General features: G+C 39.8%; 1 protein-coding gene across 13 annotated transcripts in view; it reads left to right on the top strand.

Annotated features, from left to right (window-relative positions):
• The window catches only part of baz2ba (bromodomain adjacent to zinc finger domain, 2Ba), a 182842-nt gene extending 164677 nt beyond the window's left edge, over positions 1 to 18165 (top strand). For 8 of the 13 annotated variants that reach the window (XM_062997695.1, XM_062997693.1, XM_062997691.1 and 5 more), the window contains 16 exons: positions 1998 to 2249; positions 3107 to 3330; positions 3743 to 3817; positions 5726 to 5954; positions 6055 to 6117; positions 6204 to 6348; positions 7561 to 8252; positions 9259 to 9523; positions 9923 to 10078; positions 10893 to 11053; positions 11279 to 11580; positions 12545 to 12680; positions 12897 to 13043; positions 15075 to 15358; positions 15756 to 15899; positions 16437 to 18165. In XM_062997695.1, coding sequence (XP_062853765.1) covers positions 1998 to 2249; positions 3107 to 3330; positions 3743 to 3817; positions 5726 to 5954; positions 6055 to 6117; positions 6204 to 6348; positions 7561 to 8252; positions 9259 to 9523; positions 9923 to 10078; positions 10893 to 11053; positions 11279 to 11580; positions 12545 to 12680; positions 12897 to 13043; positions 15075 to 15358; positions 15756 to 15899; positions 16437 to 16593 — 3432 coding nt within the window. In that variant the 3' untranslated portion in view covers positions 16594 to 18165. The remainder of the gene's footprint in view (positions 1 to 1997; positions 2250 to 3106; positions 3331 to 3742; positions 3818 to 5725; positions 5955 to 6054; positions 6118 to 6203; positions 6349 to 7560; positions 8253 to 9258; positions 9524 to 9922; positions 10079 to 10892; positions 11054 to 11278; positions 11581 to 12544; positions 12681 to 12896; positions 13044 to 15074; positions 15359 to 15755; positions 15900 to 16436) is intronic. The other 5 variants (XM_062997698.1, XM_062997697.1, XM_062997696.1 and 2 more) reach the window with 1 other exon arrangement.
• The last annotated feature ends 3212 nt before the right edge of the window (positions 18166 to 21377 follow it).

Here is a 21377-nt window from a genome sequence, read left to right as displayed (position 1 = left end):
AAAAATAAATTCTCTTTTATGTGCACTTACAAATGCACACATACTTCAGAAACACAGTATGCAAAGCGTTTTTTATGTCTAAAAAATAATAGTAATATTGTTCTATTGTACTACATGAAGATAAACGTGTGACACTTTAAATTCAACGCACCATGTATTGCTAACTGAACAGGACAAGAGGGTTAAGTGCATTTGTTTTTCTGCTAGAAGCTGTTGTGGTGTATAAATAATAAACAACAGCTCTGTTTTCACAGCATTAGCAATTAATGTTTATAACTTCATGTTTATTTCATAGTGATTCAGTTTCCCGAAAGTCCTCTTGAAGCCGTGTTTTTAAATAGTGCCATCTTGTTTATCTGACTGGGTGTTATCCTGCTGGTCTGAACCTGTTAAGCTCCAGTTGGCTCAGACATGGAAAACGACTGCTGAGTGCTTGTGTACTGTCTGGAACAGCATTAGGTCATTCACTGCACCATCAACAAGCTTAAGGATACAATCAGACCGCTGCCACCAAGTGGTCATAACAGAGTCGTGTAGCATTATAATGGAGCTGAGGCTTTTAAGAGATTTGGACATGAGTGTGTTGTAGTGTCACTCCTTTTACGTTAAAAGTAGGTTTTGATGGCAGTGTTAACAAGTATTTGCTCAGTTGTGTGGATGTTTAATAATGTAATGATTTTAGCAATTGTGTTTAAGACAGTGGGGTTATAATCTGTACATGAGTGACAAAAAACTAAACAAAAAAAAGAAAGAAAGAGATCTGAAGAAAGAATTCCTAAATACATGCAAATGAAGCATCTTATATTTTACATTAGCTACAAAGTAAAATGTATTTGTACAAATGTTTTTATACTAACATGATTACTGAAATTATTATTAATATATATTATATTATTATATGAAATTGGAGCGGCTTGTGGCTCAGTGGGTAGCACACAGCAAGAAGCTCCTGGGTTCGATCCCCAGATAGAGCGGTCCAAGTCTTTTCTGTGTGGAGTTTGCATGTTCTCTCCGTGTCTATGTGGGTTTTCATCCGGGAGCTCCAGTTTCCTCCCACAGTCCAAAGACATGCAAGTGAGGTGAATTGGAGAAACATAATTGTCCATGACTGTGTTTGACATTAATTTTGTGAACTGTGAATCTTGTGTAACCAGCATTTACCCATCCTGTCCTGAATGTAACCAAAGTGTGTAAGACATGGCAAATAATGTATATGAAACTGCCATTAAATTACAATTTACAAGTTACACATTGGGTGGCACAGTGGCTAAGTGGGTAGCACTGTCGCCTCACAACAAGAAGGTCCTGGGTTCGATCCCTAGGCGGGGCGGTCTGGGTCGTTTCTGAGTTTGCATGTTCTCCCCGTGTCTACGTGGGTTTCCTCTGGGACCTCCGGTTTCCTCCCTCAGTCCAAAAACATGCAGTCAAGTTAATTGGAGACACTGAATTGCCCTATAGATAAATGGGTGTGTGTATGTGTGTGTGTGTCTGCCCTGCGATGGACTGCCGCCCCATCCAGGGTGTTACTGTGTGCCTTGCACCCATTGAAATGCTGGGATAGCCCCCCCACCCCACGACCCCAATTGGAGAAGCCGTTAAGACAATGAGTGAGAGAGTGAGTTACACAATCAGTCTGATGCTAAGATTTTGGCTGACTGATTTTGATTAGAAGGTTGTATATATAAAGCCCTGGAGCTTCCTGGTGGAGCTGACTACACCACAGCATGTTCTCTATGGTAAACCAGAAATTTGGCTGTTTTGCTTCTGCATTCAACATATTGTCAAAAATTAAGGTTTACTAATGTTTACTATGCTCATGGCAAAATTATGTTTTCTTTATTATGTTAAATTTAGCAAATGAAAAGCCAGGTGTGTCAAAACTTCTTTACAGAATATATTTATAAAATCCATTCATACACAGGTACACAAAGACACTGAAATGACTTGTTCACACCCATAATCATCCTCATTTCTGTATGTATCTGTCTCTCTCACAGCCTCTTCCGGAGTTCTCTCGCATACCAGGGCTGGTGTTGCCTGGTCAGGTATTTTCTGACTGCCTGATGGTGGTGCAGTTCCTTCGTAGCTTTGGGAAGGTTTTGGGCATGGATCAGACTGAGATTCCCACACTAGGACTGCTGCAGGAAGGCCTGCTTAACCTGGGAAACAGTATGGGCCAGGTGCAGGACCTGCTGGTACGCCTGCTCTCCTCAGCTGTGTGTGACCCAGGACTGCCCCAAGGACATAGGGTAAGACGTGCGAACACACACAGACACACACAATTTCATAAATATTCACGTTGACAAGAACTAAGATCTCAAGTGATTGTTTAATTAATAATACAATATGTGTATCTTTTTCATTTTGTTCTTTGAATAATAAAAAAATAGTTGTCTCTTTGAAGTTGTATCTTATAAGGTGTTAAATATTCTATATCACCAAAAGTATGTGGACACCTGACCATGAGCTTGTTGGACACCCAGTTTTAAATTTATATAAATAAGTATGGATTTGCCCTACCCTGTTTGCAACCATTAGAGCCTTAATACCTCTAGCAGGGTCTTCCACAAGATTTTGAAGTGTGTCTGTGGAAATGCATGCCAATTTATTTCTCAAAGGCATTTATGAGGTCAGGCACTATGGACAAGTCCTGATTTGTCACTTAGTTTTATTTTACAGTAAGGAGAAACAAGTATTCTACCATTTTGTTGTTGTTATTTTAAATACTTTCACTGCAACACTTAGAATCTCAGCAGTGCTCTCAGCTGGTTGGGCATCCACACAGACATAATTCTTACCATAGATGTCTTAAAGCTGTGATTAGTGACAAGTATCATGTTAAAAGATATTACAGTAAATTTGAAGTGGATGCACTGTTTGTAAGATAAGCTTATGGTCAGGCGTCCGTACTTTTGGCTATTTAGTGTCTGACTTACACTGTTATACTTAACAGGTAGCTCACCGGATTGACTTTGTTCTCACAAATATTTGCACTCACTCTTTTCTCGATCAGAATCCACTGTGGAACATCTCACAATCAATAATCTTTATTCTCTTTGAGCAATACACTACACTAACTGGACTTTTTTGCCTCTGTCTTTTGCAGGCTAAGTCTATCCTGGGTGATCATCTGACTAACATAGGTCTGAACCGGGACAACATTTCTGAGGTGCTTCAGCAGTACATGGAGGCGCACTGTGCTCAGACAGAGCTGGCTGATATGGCCTTGAGCATGAAAACTAAGGCCTTCCAAGCTCACACACCCACACAGAAAGCTGCGGTGCTGGCCTTCCTGGTTAATGAACTAGCCTGCAGCAGGAGTGTGGTCAGGTTAGCAAAGATCCATCCTTGTTCATTTAAGTTCAGTGGTGTTGATATGAGTTTATTTGAGTTGAGTAATTTCATCTGTTGATATTTGGTGGGCAGCTTAGATTTAGTGTAAAGGTTCACAGCTGTAAGGTAATACCCATCAAGAAAAACCTGCTTAATTTTCCTCCTGTAGTGGTTTAATAATTAATGCAGAAATCAGACTGTGTATGGAGGTTAGCAGAGAGGTTTGGGTTTTGGATTATTCATGGGGCCTTTGCATTTTGCATGCAACCGAGAGTGGCAGCATGTTTTAGCATGTGTTTAAATCAAACAGGTGTTCTTATTGTGCTATGAGTGCTATAGACACTAAGAGCTCACTGTGTGTGTGTGTGTGTGTGTGTGTGTGTGTGTGTGTGTGTGTGTGTGTCTGCAGTGAGATCGATAAAAGCCTCGACCACATGAATGTACTGAGGAAGGATGAGTGTATCGTGGAGACGAAGCTCAAGAAGTGAGTGTACACACATTCATTCAATATTATTCTCATATACAGTATATGTTTACCTTTTACGTCATGTTTACATTTGGTCATTTATAATGTTATGGGTATCGAACATTTGTATTAGTAATGTAGGTGCTAATTAATAAAGGGTATCGTACTTAATACATTGATATCATTAATGTAGGTGCTAATTATTGAGGGTATCATACTCAAACATGGGTATCAGTAATGTAGGTGCTTGTTAATGAAGAGTATCAAGGGTCACCAGTAATGTCAGGGCCTTGCCCAATGTTAAGTAACTATTATTTAATACTAATAATATAGGTCCTAAGTAATGTAAGGTATCAAACTCAGAACATGGGTATCATACTCAGAACATGGGTATCAGTAATGTAGGGTATCATACTCAGAACATGGGTATCAGTAATGTAGGGTATCATACTCAGAACATGGGTATCAGTAATGTAGGGTATCATACTCAGAACATGGGTATCAGTAATGTAGTTTATCATACTCAGAACATGGGTATCAGTAATGTAGTTTATCATACTCAGAACATGGGTATCAGTAATGTAGGGTATCATACTCAGAACATGGGTATCAGTAATGTAGTTTATCATACTCAGAACATGGGTATCAGTAATGTAGTCTATCATACTCAGAACATGGGTATCAGTAATGTAGGGTATCATACTCAGAACATGGGTATCAGTAATGTAGTTTATCATACTCAGAACATGGGTATCAGTAATGTAGTCTATCATACTCAGAACATGGGTATCAGTAATGTAGTTTATCATACTCAGAACATGGGTATCAGTAATGTAGGGTATCATACTCAGAACATGGGTATCAGTAATGTAGTTTATCATACTCAGAACATGGGTATCAGTAATGTAGTCTATCATACTCAGAACATGGGTATCAGTAATGTAGGGTATCATACTCAGAACATGGGTATCAGTAATGTAGTTTATCATACTCAGAACATGGGTATCAGTAATGTAGTTTATCATACTCAGAACATGGGTATCAGTAATGTAGGGTATCATACTCAGAACATGGTTATCAGTAATGTAGGGTATCATACTCAGAACATGGGTATCAGTAATGTAGTTTATCATACTCAGAACATGGGTATCAGTAATGTAGTCTATCATACTCAGAACATGGGTATCAGTAATGTAGTCTATCATACTCAGAACATGGGTATCAGTAATGTAGGGTATCATACTCAGAACATGGGTATCAGTAATGTAGTTTATCATACTCAGAACATGGGTATCAGTAATGTAGTTTATCATACTCAGAACATGGGTATCAGTAATGTAGGGTATCATACTCAGAACATGGGTATCAGTAATGTAGGGTATCATACTCAGAACATGGGTATCAGTAATGTAGGGTATCATACTCAGAACATGGGTATCAGTAATGTAGTCTATCATACTCAGAACATGGGTATCAGTAATGTAGTTTATCATACTCAGAACATGGGTATCAGTAATGTAGGGTATCATACTCAGAACATGGGTATCAGTAATGTAGGGTATCATACTCAGAACATGGGTATCAGTAATGTAGTTTATCATACTCAGAACATGGGTATCAGTAATGTAGGGTATCATACTCAGAACATGGGTATCAGTAATGTAGGGTATCATACTCAGAACATGGGTATCAGTAATGTAGGGTATCATACTCAGAACATGGGTATCAGTAATGTAGGGTATCATACTCAGAACATGGGTATCAGTAATGTAGGGTATCATACTCAGAACATGGGTATCAGTAATGCAGTACTTACATCGTTGGTGTTCCAGTGTAAATTATAGATCTGTAATGTACAACACAGAGGATTTTTTTTGTCGACCGTTTCATAAAATATGCAAATGATTTTGGTGGTTCTATTTGTAGGCTGAAGAACACTTATGCGAAGCGCACAGGGAAACGTGACGCCAGTGCTGGAGGGGACGAGCCTCAGGCCACAGGCACACCAAGCTCTGCACATAAGCGCAAAAGGAAGGCTGGTGACAGCGACGACGACGATGATGATGACGAGGAGAGTGATGAGGCGATAGATGAGGATGATGATGAGGAAGAGGAAGAAGTAAAAAAGTTCAGAAAAGTGGAGACTTGCGATGAGGTACGGGATTAGAGAAGTGTTTGTTTTTTCAGTAGATTCAGGGCAATTATTTTCAATCTATGAAACACACGCCGAGACAGATTATTTGTATTTGGTTCAGGATGAAGGAGATCAATCCACTAGTGTGGAGGAGCTGGAGAAACAGATTGACAAATTATCAAAGGTAAACACACACATGCACGCACGTTTTGGACACACACACACTCATACTTATTTATTTGTGTTGTTTCTGTCTTTGTGGAATTACAGCAACAGAATCAGATCAGACGGAAGCTGTTTGAATCGACTCATGCTTTGCGCTCCATGAGCTACGGGCAGGATCGTTATCGCCGGCGCTATTGGGTTCTGCCACAGTGTGGAGGAGTGTTCATTGAGGGTGTGGAGAGCGGAGAAGGTACACATGACACTAATCCCTACTACATGCTTCATGTATGACCTTAATGCACACAGACATTTCCATCCATCAGATGGATCACAAATATACACAGTGTCTCTTAGATTTTTCATTTGATTATTATTGATAATTGTAGCATCATTCCCAGTGATTATAACAGACTATCTGCTAACCATTCTATGCCCATATAAATAGGGCTAGTTCGATTGCATTCCCTGAAATGTACAGGTAACTGTGCTCAAACTGTCACTTTATGCTAAGATGAAAATTGGCCATATATTTAGACGTTATCCAGTGATCACATGAACAAAAACAAACCAAGCGCACCAGCTTTTTTATTGCATGACAACTTGACACTGTGTTTCAGTGGGTAGTGGGTTTGATTCCCAGGTGGAGCGGTCAGGGTCCTTTCTGTGTGGAGTTTGCATGTTCTCCGTGTCTGCGTGGGTTTACTCAGGGAGGTTTCCTCCCACAGTCCAAAGACATGCAAGTAAGGTGAATTAGAGATACAAAATTGTCCATGACTGAGTTGGACAATAAAGACTTGAAGTACCTGTTCTGTCATAAATGTAACCAAAGTGTGTAAAACATGACGTTTAAATCCTAATAAATAAAAAATAATAAAATATTGCATGGCAGCTTTGAGGCTTGTGGCAATGGCTTGCGTGATTGCAGATGGGGTCACGTGTGCTCCAGCAGCTTCTTATTAGTCTTATTAGTCCCTTATAAGTCCCACTACTGACATGACATGCATTCTTCATTTGTATTTAAATTCTAAATGCCTGAAATTAGACTTTATTTTTTGCCTTCCTTTTTGCCTACACAAGCTAACTATACTAACTAAACTAAACTATATTTGTCATTTAACAATGTGTGTTAATTTATTCCATCTGGTATTAACAAAACCAGCTTGTCTAATTATAAAATGTAGGCAACATGTATCGATTATCTTAAGAATGTACTATAATAGTATAAATAAAAGACATAAAATTAAAGCAACCTCTGATGGTGTTAGATTTTTTTCAACAGAATAATTTGCCCTAGTTGTGCATAATGCATTTTGGAATGAGCATCACCTAAACAGCATATGCGTAAATAATGAAATTCAGCCCTTTGGCACGTACTGTTTAATGAAGCTTAAAATGTTCTGCTACACTTACTACGACATGCTTGAGTATAGGTCAGCTGAAATATGCACATGCATTTTAACAGGTCCTGAGGAGCTGGAGAAGGAGCGAGAGAGATCACGCAACTTTAAGCCTGTGCAGGTGAAGGAGGAGCCACTGGAGGAGGCACCACAGCAGACAGAGGTGATTGCTCAGGTGAAGCAGGAGGAGGAGCTGCACTTGGAGGAGGAGTTAAAGCAAGAAGACGAGAAGCCCTCCTCACCAGAGCAGAAAGAAACTCAGCAGTTGATTCCCACTTCCTTCAAGAGCTCCCCACTTAAAGATCCCCCAACCCCAGACAATGAGCTGACCTCCCTGTGCCACACTCCTAACAGCAGTCCGGTGACCGCCGGCCCAGCAACTGCATCAGCATCATCTCCAACTCATTCTACCTCCAAGCCTATGGTGCTTTGCAGCACTCCTGCAGACTCTACACCTTCTTTTTCTCAGTGCGCCGCACTTTCAGCACAGTTTGGACTTCCTCTTGTTTTACAGCATCAGCAGCAGCTCCTGGGTAATGACCAGCTCCTGCGTGTTTTAACTGAGCGCAGTGGCCACTGGTTCAGCCTCGTGCCCCGTTCTCCCTGTGATGATTCTTCACTTACTCAACCTCAGCCCAGGAGCCCTCCTCCGAAATCCTGCTCCCCCCACCAGCACCTCCACCCAACATCTACTTCCAGCAGCCCCCTTAACACTGTTCATGATGGGTTGGGAAACCACACTGTATTCCCTCTACAGGTAAGACGCCCTTATCCGGCCTGATCGGCTACAGAATCATGTACAGTTTGTAATCTGAATGAATTGAGGTCATTTTCGAGAGTCCTAATTTCCTAGTTTTCTTGTGAGCAACATATGGCCTGTATTCTATTTTTTATGCAGCTGCCATGATAGCTGCCCCATTTAAAGTACACTTTGTATCAGACAGCTTAAACCTTGGGAGAACCTTGGCAGTCATTTCATTTGGGATGCCTGTCATAACACACACTTGTTAATGGACATCAAACTTTTTTTTCTAGTAAATAATGGTGAAAGCGAATAATGTACCATTATTCTTAAAATAAATGCAAGGTGCAACCACAGGTTTAGTATGGAACTAATATCAATATGGAAAGCCAGAGATAATACATTGCGGTGTCAGTAATACAGGGCAGGACCTTAAATATTTGATTCAGATAGAAATTCTATTCATTTTTGAATGATGCATTATTCACTTGCTTAATTCAGACAAATTGATGTTGTTGGTCCAGTTGTGTCCGGCTTTTTAAAAAAATAACTTTGTCAAAGCTCTAGGATTAAACAGCATTTTCTAATATAAAATAATTGTTAAATGGGACTGTTCCCATTAGTAATTTGTTTGTGTTGTTTTTATACCTATTTGAAACTAATGGTAAACTAATGCCCAACCTTTTTCTCTATTTTTACTGTTTGCCATTTAACACATCAAAACAGTTTCTTGCCAAACTTAATCTGATTGGCTACTGTTTTCTGTTAGAAATGCATTTCTAATAAAACTGTCAACAGTATTAAATTTGAAAAAAATAAATGTCAAATGATTATGAGAAAAGCACCAAAACAGAGCTAGGTGCATGCAAGTGCTGTCCAAAATGCTATCCTCCTAGGTCTGTTCTCACATACTGTCCATGTCATTGGACAGATAAGAAGCCATGCCTGTTATTCTGCTTTGTCAGTATGAGCCTACAAAGTAATTAAATAGTTCTTCTTTAATCTCTTTGTTTGTTCGTAGGTCAAATCCGCTGGTGCTCTACTTTCTTTGCCCATGTGTGGCTGGTCAGGTGGTGTGATCAGCCCCAATCTGCCCATGTACAGCAGCCCTATGCCCCTTTGCCCACTCACCGAGGGTAGTGCCAGTCCCCTCCTGGCCCCTAGTGTCTCCACCAGCAAGAGTGGCTCCCCTGCACCCCCTGGGGACAAACCCCTCTCTTCCTCCTCGCCTGCTATAGACCTGCCACGCAATCACGACCATCCACAAGCGCAGCCCATAGCAGAGGGTAAGACTTACATACTCAATGCATAAAATAGAGTTAAAGTCAGAGTTCACATACACTTGGAGGGGACACACACACATATATCCTGAATTCACTGTACATGTAAATGACAAGTATAAGTAAACTACTGATTAAAACTGTGCAGTGGGACCAAGTGATTTGATCTGCGTTTTGTCACTGATTAACCATCCCGTTACTCAGTACCAAAAAGAACTCTAAAAACAACTATACTCTAGAAAAGAGTCTTATTTATAACAATGTCATTATCAACCAGACATATCACTTAGCAAACTAGCTACCTAAGTTATTTTACAGACTTAAAAATGTTTAATTTTGCTAAAATATGAATAGACCAGGGATTTACAGTGCAGTCCTTATTGTGTGTGTGTGTGTGTGTTGCAGACATGCTGATGGGCTGGTGGAAGGTGCGAGATATGGAGGAGATGCAGGCTTTGATGAAATCTCTCCACAGCAGAGGAATCAGAGAGCGAGCACTGCACAAGCAAATCCAAAAATCCATGGAGCTTATCATACAGACCTGCAACAAGAACAAAGAGGGTAAGCAGCTGCACTAACCTGTGCTAGTATACAGGGGCGGTCGGTGAGAAATGTTACAGGGGAGGCTAGATACAAAATTAATATTAATATGGGCTGTTTTTTACCTTACCAAGCAGCCAGGAATACTATGTTTCCTAAATAACAACAACTTCACCCGACTTCAAAAACAGCCCAGCTGTACATAGTAGAGCTCTAAGATTCGACTCCCATTATCACATGACAGGACTTACATGAGTCACAGTTGTTTTTAAATATATTTTTCATTAGTGCAATTGTACTAACTAAATAATTTATGGGAATCACTGAATAATGTGCCTTATGATGAATAACTGAATAATAAACCAAGAGTTCAGGCCACTTTGGGGGTGACCTTGACAGGACCACTGATCATAAGCATTTTCGTATAAGCATTTTAAGGTCATATGTGGAGACAAGCTGTAGGTGTTCACAAAGTCCACCAGGGTTTAATAGCAGTAGACCCGTAAGAAAGGAAAAACGCATGATGTAAAAGAAAGTGGCAAACACATTGCGAGCAGCAAATAAAGAATGTGCCACCTAACAAACTAATTCTCTGTTGATAAATGACCAAGGATGTTTGCCCTTTGTGTCACTTACACATACACCAGTAATACATGAAGGCATGAATGACTGCTTATTAATTTCTAAATACGCAATTGAACTTAAAAAGAAAGAAAAATAGAAATGCTATAGTCACATTCTGTTTTTATTAAGAACTATGCTAAGAAATTTACAGTAAGGAATATGAACTGGCCACACCCAAACATGGTGTCATCATGTTGCATGTGTGTTGTAGTGGCAGTGATGGAGGTGTCAGATCTGGACGAGGGCCAGGTTTCTGAAGAGACGTTACAGGACTGGTGTGTGGAGGAGCAGGCCATGGAGACTGACATTGCTTTACTACAACAGGTGGAGGAGCTTGAACGCAAAGTCACTTCTGCCAGCCTCCAGGTCAAAGTATGTTTACCGATGTAAAACATTATAACGTTATAATATAGTAACGTTATAGAAAGATACTCCAGGTTCTCCATTTCTGCTTGTCACTGTTGTCTAATATGCATTTTTTGACTTATCGTTCCCATTTACCCATGAATCCTGAATTACTACCTGAAGGTTTTTTTTTTTTTATATAAAACCTCTAGAAATTTTTCAGTGTCTACCATGACTTTTTCTCTGATGTAGGGCTGGATGCATCCGGAGCCCCAATCCGAGAGGGAGGACTTGGTTTATTACGAGCACAAGCCTCTTCCCAAGCCATGCCCAGGGTCGGAGTCCCAAGAGGAGCGAAGCTCGGAGAAAGGCTTGAGGCGACAGCCCAGCAACCCGCTGGACATCGCAATGATGCGCCTGGCCGAGCTGGAGCGGCACATCGAGAGAAGGTACCTGCGGAGCCCCTTAGGGACAACCATCCAGATCAGGCTGGATAATGTGGGGACGGTCACTGTGCCCGCCCCCTCGCCATCCACTAGCGCTGGAGGGGAAGGGTAGGTCATCCAAGCAGCCAGCCTTCATCTCTCATCCTCTTGCTTTTTTTCTTCTCCTTATTCTCTCTCTTCTGGCTGGGGCTGCTGTGCCTATGTGTGTGTTGCATCCATTGGTCCTTCAGTCTGTCTACCCTGGGTTTGGTTTTTACTGTGTTTTTTTTTCTCTAACATTGTGTGCTTACTGTTTTAGCTGCATGGTTCTTAATTGCAGTGCACTTATTTTGTTGGTGTGTGCGGGGGAGGTGTTTTTGTTATATTAAGGATGGGCATGATACATTTTAACCACAAGGCTCGATTTATTTCCAAAGTTCATTTTTATTTGGACATTTTAAAGTGTGTTTCCCACATGATGTGTGTGCTGTGTTGAACCAAATAGAACTCATACATATACATAAGTATATAAGTATCTAATCACTTACTCGTGTGTGTAAATTTCCAAATACAAAAACGAATCAAAACATGTAATCTGACTGACTCATTATGTTGGTGTAGGTCTGTCTTTACTGGCCCCTGAATAACAATTAACCATCTAGACTAATATTCTCTTAGCCTAGGGTTATTGTTTGACCTTCTGACACCACTGCTCCTTGTTCTTTTTAATGAGTAGCAGTCAAACTAGTCTACATACACTATATATGTATGTGACTGAGACTCATGAACGCAAATAATAGAAGAGGTGTTACAATCCTTTTTGTGTATATATATATATATATATATATATATATTGTATATGGGCACAGAGAAGTCACAGACTCAATCAGCAGTTAGGCTACAATGTCACAAAGTTAAATAATACTCAGTGACCCACAAAAGAAAAAAAAACACCCTGAAATCTTTCCAATTCCATGACTAACATGACATTCATTAATCTTACAAGTGTATGCAAACTGTTGACTTCAGCTGTGTGTACGTGTACCTGTTGATAACCCTTTTCTCTCTGCATATCTGTGTGTGTATAATTTAGAAGCGAGGAGGAGATTGCACCAGGGATGAAGGTTTGGAGGAAAGCTCTGAGCGAGGTCCGCAACTCTTCCCAGTTGGCCATGTGCCTGCAACAGCTGCAGAAGTCCATCGCTTGGGAGAGATCCATTATGAAAGTGGTGAGTGTGGGGCACACTGCACTTTTGAGCACTTCTCTGCTAACTCTGTGTGAAAAATCAGCTTGAAACTCTCAGGCTCTTTGCCAACCTTTAATGTGTAGTGTAATGTTGCGAGAGAAAGAGACTGGAAGAAAGAGACTGCATGGACATGTGAAGCGGTGCTGCCAGTATGTACTAAGCAGTCACTCATGTCACTCATGGTGTATGTATGTGCAGTACTGCCAGATCTGTCGGAAGGGGGATAACGAGGACCTACTGCTGCTGTGTGATGGCTGTGATAAGGGCTGTCACACTTACTGCCACAAGCCCAAGATCAACACCATCCCGGAGGGAGACTGGTACTGCCCTGCCTGCATCTCCAAGGTAACCGTCTCCACCTTCCATCACGTTTGCACTGGCACATTCTGCTCCTAAAGAATCAGGACGAAGAGTCCTTGATAATAATGGCTGATTTGTTACACTTAGTCTTCTAAGCAAGCCCAGGTATTCCATCAGTAAACCATGTTGTTGCTCTTGGTCTTAATCTGATCAGTAGTATCTGCTCCTGCCTTTGTGGTACAGCATACCTGTTCTTGCAAGATTAGAGTTACAATGGACCAGTCCACATAATTAACTGCAAAAAAATTGAAGGATTTTAAAGGTCACTCTATTTCTGTATGGTTTGTTTTTAGCAATGTATTGTTATTAAGTTCTGTCCAGCTGAGGACCACATGGTTAGTGTTTTTCCAAAACATCCTGTCTTCTGGGTGTTCAGGCTTTAATCATTGTTGGCCTTCCTCTTTTTCTTTTACCTCAGCTCTTCCAAGCGAAAGTGTCTTGTTCAAAAATGGTTTCTTATTATAATGTGTCCAAACTAACTTCAGTTTTGTTATATGGGCATCACGTGAGAGGTTAGGTTTGATTTGGCCAAGGATCAATTTGTTCATCCAGCATAAAACATCAAAGGCATTGATGTACCCACAGAGAAGACTGTAGTCTGGACAGCTGGGGTGAAAATAATATTAGAATTTTCAGAATGAAAATGACACATTTTTTCCATCAAGTAATGTATTGTTTTATGAACATTCAAACATCAACCTAATTATTAATCTAGTTAAATAATTAATGAAATTACTTGTATTTTTATAAATGCACTGTACACAGTTGTATTAGGGTTGGTGATGTTTTAGCTTTTAAGAATGCTAACATGTCATGGGCGAGATTTTAGCATTTTGCATTTATTTGCTGTGTACGTACTGGGTGTGAATTAGTTTAGTAGTTAGTAGTTGTTTTTGAGAAGCTGTGTTGTTGCACATACAAAATGAGTCTTTCTACACATTTTGACTTTCTTATATAAAAGATAAAACACTATATAACCAAAATGTGGATTATTAAGTGTTCAGGTGTTTTAGCCACACCCATTGCTAACAGGTGTATAAAACCAATTTTAGAAAATAAATAATATGCATCCAACATTAAGGTAATAGTTTGGGAAAGTTACATTTTTGTTCCAGCATGCACACCTGTTTTCATTTGCGCAAAGGGAAGTCCGAAAAACATGGTTGAGTAAAATTGATGTGGAGAAACTCCACTGACCTGCACACTGCCCCTACTTCAACCACATTCCACATTTTAGGAATGACTTTGAACACTGATTGCTCGCCAGATTGCTGTGGCTGACCTTTAGACTGAATAAACAAAATTCTAGCTAACACAGTTTAAAACAAGGATGTCAAGGTGTTTCTTGTTGGGGGCCGCATTTAGAAAAGAAATGCAACCACAGGCCACAGACTTTGCAATAAAATAAAAATTATAGGCCTCGATTACTATAAAAGACACGTCCTTTTGATTTGAATGAGATAATTACACTCTGTTGTTAAAGCAACTGTTTTCTGACAAATTAAACATACACACTTCCCTCTGAAATCAGTGAACACTTTCTTTGATTCAGCATGAAGTTTAGGAGCATTAATGCAGGTGTAACCTTGTTACCGTTTTGATTTATGCGAAAAGGAGATGTGGCGACACCCAGTGTTCAAACTCGGAATTACTTTCATTTAATTTGCAAAATACCTCATGGGCCGTTTCAATGCCCCGCTGGCCGTGGTTTGGACACCCCTGGTTTTAAAATGTTAAGCAAAGCATATCCAGAAGAAATGGGGCAGGTTTTGTACCTTACTTGTTCAGTACTTTTACCACTACGCTACCACTGCCCATATAGTGTATGCTGAAACTTTCCCAGAACTAAAAGTGTTGAACATGCTACATATTCTTTCAGAGAGAGAGTAATAAAATGAACATGAGTTGTATATTAATGCACAGTGATAACCGGTCACCAGGCAATAACTGATGTTAGGCAGTGCAGGCATAAAATCACTGTGGAATTGCAATAAGAACCTGAATGTATTCTTCTAGGCGAGCAATCAGTCCCCTAAGAACAAGAAGTCTCAGAGTCGTGTGCAGTCAAACACAGGGGCAAGAAAGTCTTCAGAAACGGCCAAGAAGAACAAAAAGCAGCAGGATGTTGGTGAGGAAGATGAGACAGGCAGCACCAACAATGGCAGCCCAAAGAAAACAGCTACAGCTGCCACCCAGGCGAAAAAGAACTCTGCTTCACCAGCTGCTAAACTCGAGAGCCCAGCCTGTGTGAAACGAGCCAAAACGGCTAGGGATAACAACCGTGACCTGGGTCTCTGCAGGTATCCATAAATACTGATCAATATTCTCTATTTAATCAAGTCTGTGTATACTAATGCATATTTTAAAAACTTTATAGTGAGAGGAAGTTACAGTATCAGTAATAAAGCTGTACAATCAATAGTCATTAATAATAGTTAACTTTAAATTATGCCATTGACTACAAATCACTAAAAACATATTGATATTAATATAATGATTTAAAAAAAAAGTGTTTTTAATCTGGACTATTATGCATTTCTCTGTATTAATTAAGATGTTAGAATATTTATGGATGGATAAATATCTTTTAGAAAAAGAGAAAGACCAGGCCTTTATTAGCAGTGATGTAGTTAGTAAACATGATAATTTATAGCCTGTTTGTTGCTTTGTTTCTAATGTTTATGTCTCTTGTTGAAGGATTCTCTTGGCTGAGCTGGAGCGTCATCAGGATGCATGGCCCTTCCTCACACCCGTCAACCTCAAATCTGTCCCTGGTTACCGGAAAGTCATTAAAAAACCCATGGACTTCTCCACCATCCGGGAGAAGCTCGTCAGCAGCCAGTGAGTCCTAATTACCACCACTATAATGTTTCTAGTGTAGTTCTAAGAACTTAATCAAGGCTACTTGAGTGGTACAGTGGTCTAATGCGCTAACTCATCACTGCACACAGCTCAAGCTCTCAATCTTGAATCTCAGCCTTGCTACCGACCTGGCCAGGCATCCCACAGACATGATTGGTTGTGTAAATTTTTTGTTCATGGCTTGCATTTTTTAATAAATAAAATAATAATGTTAATATAATAATAATAAAATAAGTGTTATGCATCCAGCTGTGTGGCAACATTTGGGGAAGGCCATTTTCCATGTGCCAGCAATGGCTAGGTTAATGTAACACCTTGCTCCTTCTGTGTTTGTAAGTGGGATTTGAACCTCTAGAAATTAGGCAGTGCTGTTACCATCAGCATGGCTCTTACCATTACGCCACATAAGCTCATTGGCTTATTGAATTGGCACAAATCAGAACTTTGCTAAAAGATGCCACCCCAGCTAAAGATTCACTCACTCATTTTCATTTGTTTGTTTTTTCTGAATTTCAGGTACCAGAACCTTGAGACATTCATCATTGATGTTAACCTGGTGTTTGACAACTGTGAGAAGTTCAATGAGGACAACTCTGACATCGGCCGTGCAGGACACAACATGAGAAAGTTTTTTGAGAAGAGGTGGACGGAGCTCCTAAAGCAGACTAACTGATTTTTTTTTTTTTCTGATTTCTCTGTATTGTGGGACTAAAATGAAAAGCGCCATTTTTCTCACCTACTTCATTTGGAGCTCAGAACAGCTCCTATGTCCTCTCAGCAAGTCTGCGCTCTTCTTCTGGCCTACACATCTCAACCTGAACCAGCTCACAGCACTGATCTGGTCCCCAAGTCACATATACACCCAAAGAGACACAGGACAGAGGGTGTCTTTGTGCAATATCATTTCCTGTAGAAAAGAGTAATCGCACTGAAATCTTCAACCATCAGAGCTGTATCTAGGAGAAAAAAAAACACTTTCCACTACTTGTAAATATCATAGTTTTTTTGTTGTTGTTTTTTTATTTTTACTTTATTGGTAATATTATAGTGAATGTATTTAATTTTTTAAATGATTATTTATGACAAAAAAGGTCCAGTCTTCATTTTTCTATGAAAAGGAAGAAACAGCAAAATTGCTTTAAATTGAATGGAATGTTTATTTGTATGTGTTTTTTTCCTCTCCAAATATGAAACAAAGCCAAGAAAAGACAGGAACCTGTTTACACTGCTCTGTGCCAGTGGGCATTGAGTGTTTCTCCCTTGCAGACACAACTGACTGCGTCACTATACACACATGGGCAAACAGTGGGCTCCCCCATCTTCCCCTTTACTTCTTGTACATAGTGTCTATTCATATCAATATATTAAGTCTTGTTTGGAATGATGTGTACATATTGTTTCAGACATTGAATATTGTTCATGCCTTAGACCAATTGTAGCATTTATATTAGTCTTAAAGTGACTATTATTATTATTATAATTATTGACACATTTATTGGTTGTACAGTATACACATATCCTCTTCAAACACTGTGGTCTCCTTAATCTTGGTAGTGCCTGCCCTCTTGAACAGGGTGTAGGAACATTCTTTTTTTGTATAGTCATGTTTTTTTATATGAAACACCCCTTGACCTCCTTCACATGCAGGCATAATGCAGACATCCCCATGTGAGAAGTGTTGGGAGTAGGTTTCAGTGCCCTGGCTGCAGCAACAGAGTGACTGACACAAAGCAGGTTCTCAGTAACCACTATGGCCACGTCCCATCCCACATGCTACCATACTGAATAGGCAACAAAAAAAGAATGCCACATCTGGTTAGCCACCTCTAGTGTACTGGTCATCATGGTTACTTTTAAAACGGCATGCTGCCACACTCAATAGTTTACCACCTATTCAACACAGTAGTATGTGGTTTAGGACAGAGCTGTTGTGATCTGTAAGTATATGACTAGGAGTGGTGTACCATTTTAATTAGTAGGATAGTGTGCGGTTTGGGACTTAATCCATGTCAGAGTCTCCCCTCCCTGTGAGTCTTGGCCACTGGAGGCAGCTAGAACACGAGTTTTTTTGTACCCGATTCAGAGTACTTGAAGTTATTTTATTTAAAGCTATTGTGGGAAACAAAATGGTAGCGTTCTTTTTGTAGGAGCATTATTTTTCACTAGTGTGTATGTGTGTGAATGTATGTATGTGAGTGTGGGTGTGTGTGGCACGGACCTATTAAAAGGATGTTTTTAAAACCAACTTACTGCTGATTATTGTTATTTCACTTTTGTTCTTTTTTGACAATACAATACTTCATTATATTAGTGGAAACTAGACTGGGATGTAAAAAAATTTAAAAGATTATTTTGTCCATTCAATCTATATTGTCAATGCGGTCATATCATTTTTTCATTTAAAAAAATTGTAGCTGCTCAGGTGGCACAGCAGTAAAACACGCTAGCATACCAGAGCTGAGATTTTGAACACTTCGTTTCAAATTTCAGCACTGCCATCCGGCTGTGCTGAGTGGCTACATGAACAACAATTGGCTGTTGTTCATACAGGGTGGAAAAGCCGGACCAGGGCGACCTCTGCTGGCTGATTAATGGCATTTACGCCAAGTCAAGGAATTGATCAGGGTGTGACTCCCCGTACACAAAGCTGATTTGCATATGAACTCGACTTGTGCAGGTGAAAAGATGCAGTCGGTACTGCACACGTGGCAAAGGGGGCGTGTATCAGTTGCGGTGCCCCTCAGGGTAATTGGATACGACTAGATTAGGGAAAAAATTGGGGGGAAAATTTGCAGAATTGTAGAATTTTGTGTCCCAAGTTTGGTAGTGCACTTGCTGTTGTAACATTATGTGGCCTTAAAACATTAATTATTATATTAATTAACATTAAGTATTATTTATTTTAAAGAAATAATAATTTACATTATGACAATAATTAATTTAAAATTCATTTTTAACTAAATGAATCAAAACAGTTAGAATGTGACTTCTCTATTTGCTCTGGTTTAACCACTCAGTTTCAGACATAGACCTACCAGCAACTTTATTAGATGCACATATTCAGTCATGTAATTTATTTAATAAGACATGTGGCAGCAACATAATGCATATAATTGTACAACGTAGGTTAGCATTCAGAATAAACTTTTACAGCTTGAGTTATCATTAGCAGTAAACAGCAAAACGATGACAGATTGTGATCTTGGATATGCCTCTTGCTCAAAGACAGAATCAATTAACATCTTACAAGATTTTTATGCACAATCATAAATGAAAAAAAAAAAAACATCCAGGGAGTGGCAGTTCTGTGGGCAACTGTTAAATCAGGTCAAATTGATTTGTATAACACATTTACAACAAACATTGTCTTAAAGCAACCTTATGGATTCCAGGACCAAAATTTCTGATGGCAAGCCGAGGGCAGCAGTGGCAAAGAAAGGCTCCCTAAATATTACAAGGAAGAGGAAATCAACAGTATTGTTTGTAATGTTAGAGGTAAGAGAAATGTCAGATGATAGAGTAACTTAAATAACCATTTATTGGTTGTTTATTTACAACCATGGTAAGCAAATCATATTGAAACAAACACTAAATTATGTGACAGATTCACTTTAACAGCCAAATTCCCCATCAGGTTCCCCGGAGCATGAATCCAAGGACCCAGCCTGCCTTGTGCAAACACTTCAGGCAGATGGTGATTGTTTAATGGAGTGGAAATGGGTTTCTTGGGCTAGATTATACACTGCCTGGCCAAAAAAAAGTCACCACCTGGATTTAACTAAGCAAATAGGTAAGGGCCTCCCATTGGATAATTACTGCATGGGTGATTATGTTTCAACTGGCAACAAGTTATTTAACCCTAACTGATGCAGTGAGTAGCTTCTCATTTGTTAAACAACCATGTCGAAAGACACATCCTGTGGTCGAGGAAAAGATGTTAATCTGTTTCAGAAGGGTCAAATGATTGGCATGCATCAAGCAGAGAAAACATCTAAGGAGATTGCTGAAACTACTAAAATCGGGTTAAGAACTGTCCAACGCATTATTAAAAAGTGGAAGGACAGTGGGGAAACATCATCTTCGAGGAAGGAATGTGGTTGGAAAAAAATCTTGAATGATCGTGATCGGCGATCACTTAAATGTTTAGTGAAATCAAATGGTAGAAAAACTACAGTAGAACTCAGGGATATGTTTAATAGTGAAAGTAAGAGCATTTCCACACACACAATGCGAAGGGAACTCAAGGGATTGGGACTAAACAGCTGTGTAGCCTTAAGAAAACCACTTGTCAGTGAGGCTAAACGGCAAAAACGGCTTCAATTTGCTAGGGAGCATAAAGATTGGACTCTGGAGCAATGAAAGAAGGTCATGTGGTCTGATGAGTCCAGATTTACCCTGTTTCAGAGTGATGGGCGCATCAGGGTAAGAAGAGAGGCGGCTGAAGTGATGCACCCATCATGCCTAGTGCCTACCGTACAAGCCTGTGGGGGCAGTGCTATGATCTGGGGTTGCTGCAGTTGGTCAGGTCTAGGTTCAGCAACGTTATGTGCCCAAAGAATGAGGTCAGCTGACTACCTGAATATACTGAACCACCAGATTATTCCATCAATGGATTTTTTCTTTCCTGATGGCACGGGCATATTCCAAGATGACAATGCCAGGATCCATCGGGCTCAAATTGTGAAAGAGTGGTTCAGGGAGCATGAGACATCATTTTCACCACATGGAGTCCAGACCTGAATCTTTGGGATGTGCTGGTGAAGACTTTGCGCAGTGGTCCAAATCTCCCATCATCAATACAAGATCTTGGGGGAAAATTAATGCAACTCTGGACAGAAATAAATGTTGTGACATTGCAGAAGCTTGTGGAAACGATGACACAGCGAATGTGTGCCGTAATTAAAGCTAAAGGCGGTTCAACGAAATATTAGAGTGTGTGACCTTTTTTTTTGGCCAGGCAGTGTATTAACTGAACATGGTCTCCATAATTATGTGCATTCCTTTTTGGCCACAATTTACCATACTCATATAATGGTTCCTTTAAGCATGATTATGTGTCAGTAGCAAGTCATCTCAGACTGGTTCCTCTGAACTTGACGTTTGAGTTCAGTGTACTTTACTGCCCACCGCAGTCACCAGATCTAAATGCAATGAAGCATCTTTGGAATTTGGTAGAATATAAGATTTACAGGATGAATGTACAGTATATCTGCACAATAGGGACAGTAAGTGCAGCACAGCTTCAGGCTTCTGAGAACCTGGAGTTCCAGATAAACTAATTTAGTTCAATTACCCCAAAACATTCCAGTAAATAGACTGACACTTTTAAATTGTCAGTAGGTGTGAGTGAATATCATGCACTGCAATGGATTGGTGCATTTCCAGGGTGTTTTCCTGCCTTTTTTACCATAAAAAAAGAGTGGAAGAATAAATAAATCAATAGTTTAATAAAATAAA

The sequence above is a fragment of the Trichomycterus rosablanca genome, chromosome 6 (assembly GCF_030014385.1).
Source record: "Trichomycterus rosablanca isolate fTriRos1 chromosome 6, fTriRos1.hap1, whole genome shotgun sequence".
In the NCBI taxonomy this organism is placed as follows: Eukaryota; Metazoa; Chordata; class Actinopteri; order Siluriformes; family Trichomycteridae; genus Trichomycterus; species Trichomycterus rosablanca.
The sequence above is the reverse complement of the archived record's forward strand: the minus strand, read 5'-3'. Positions and strand labels throughout refer to the sequence as shown.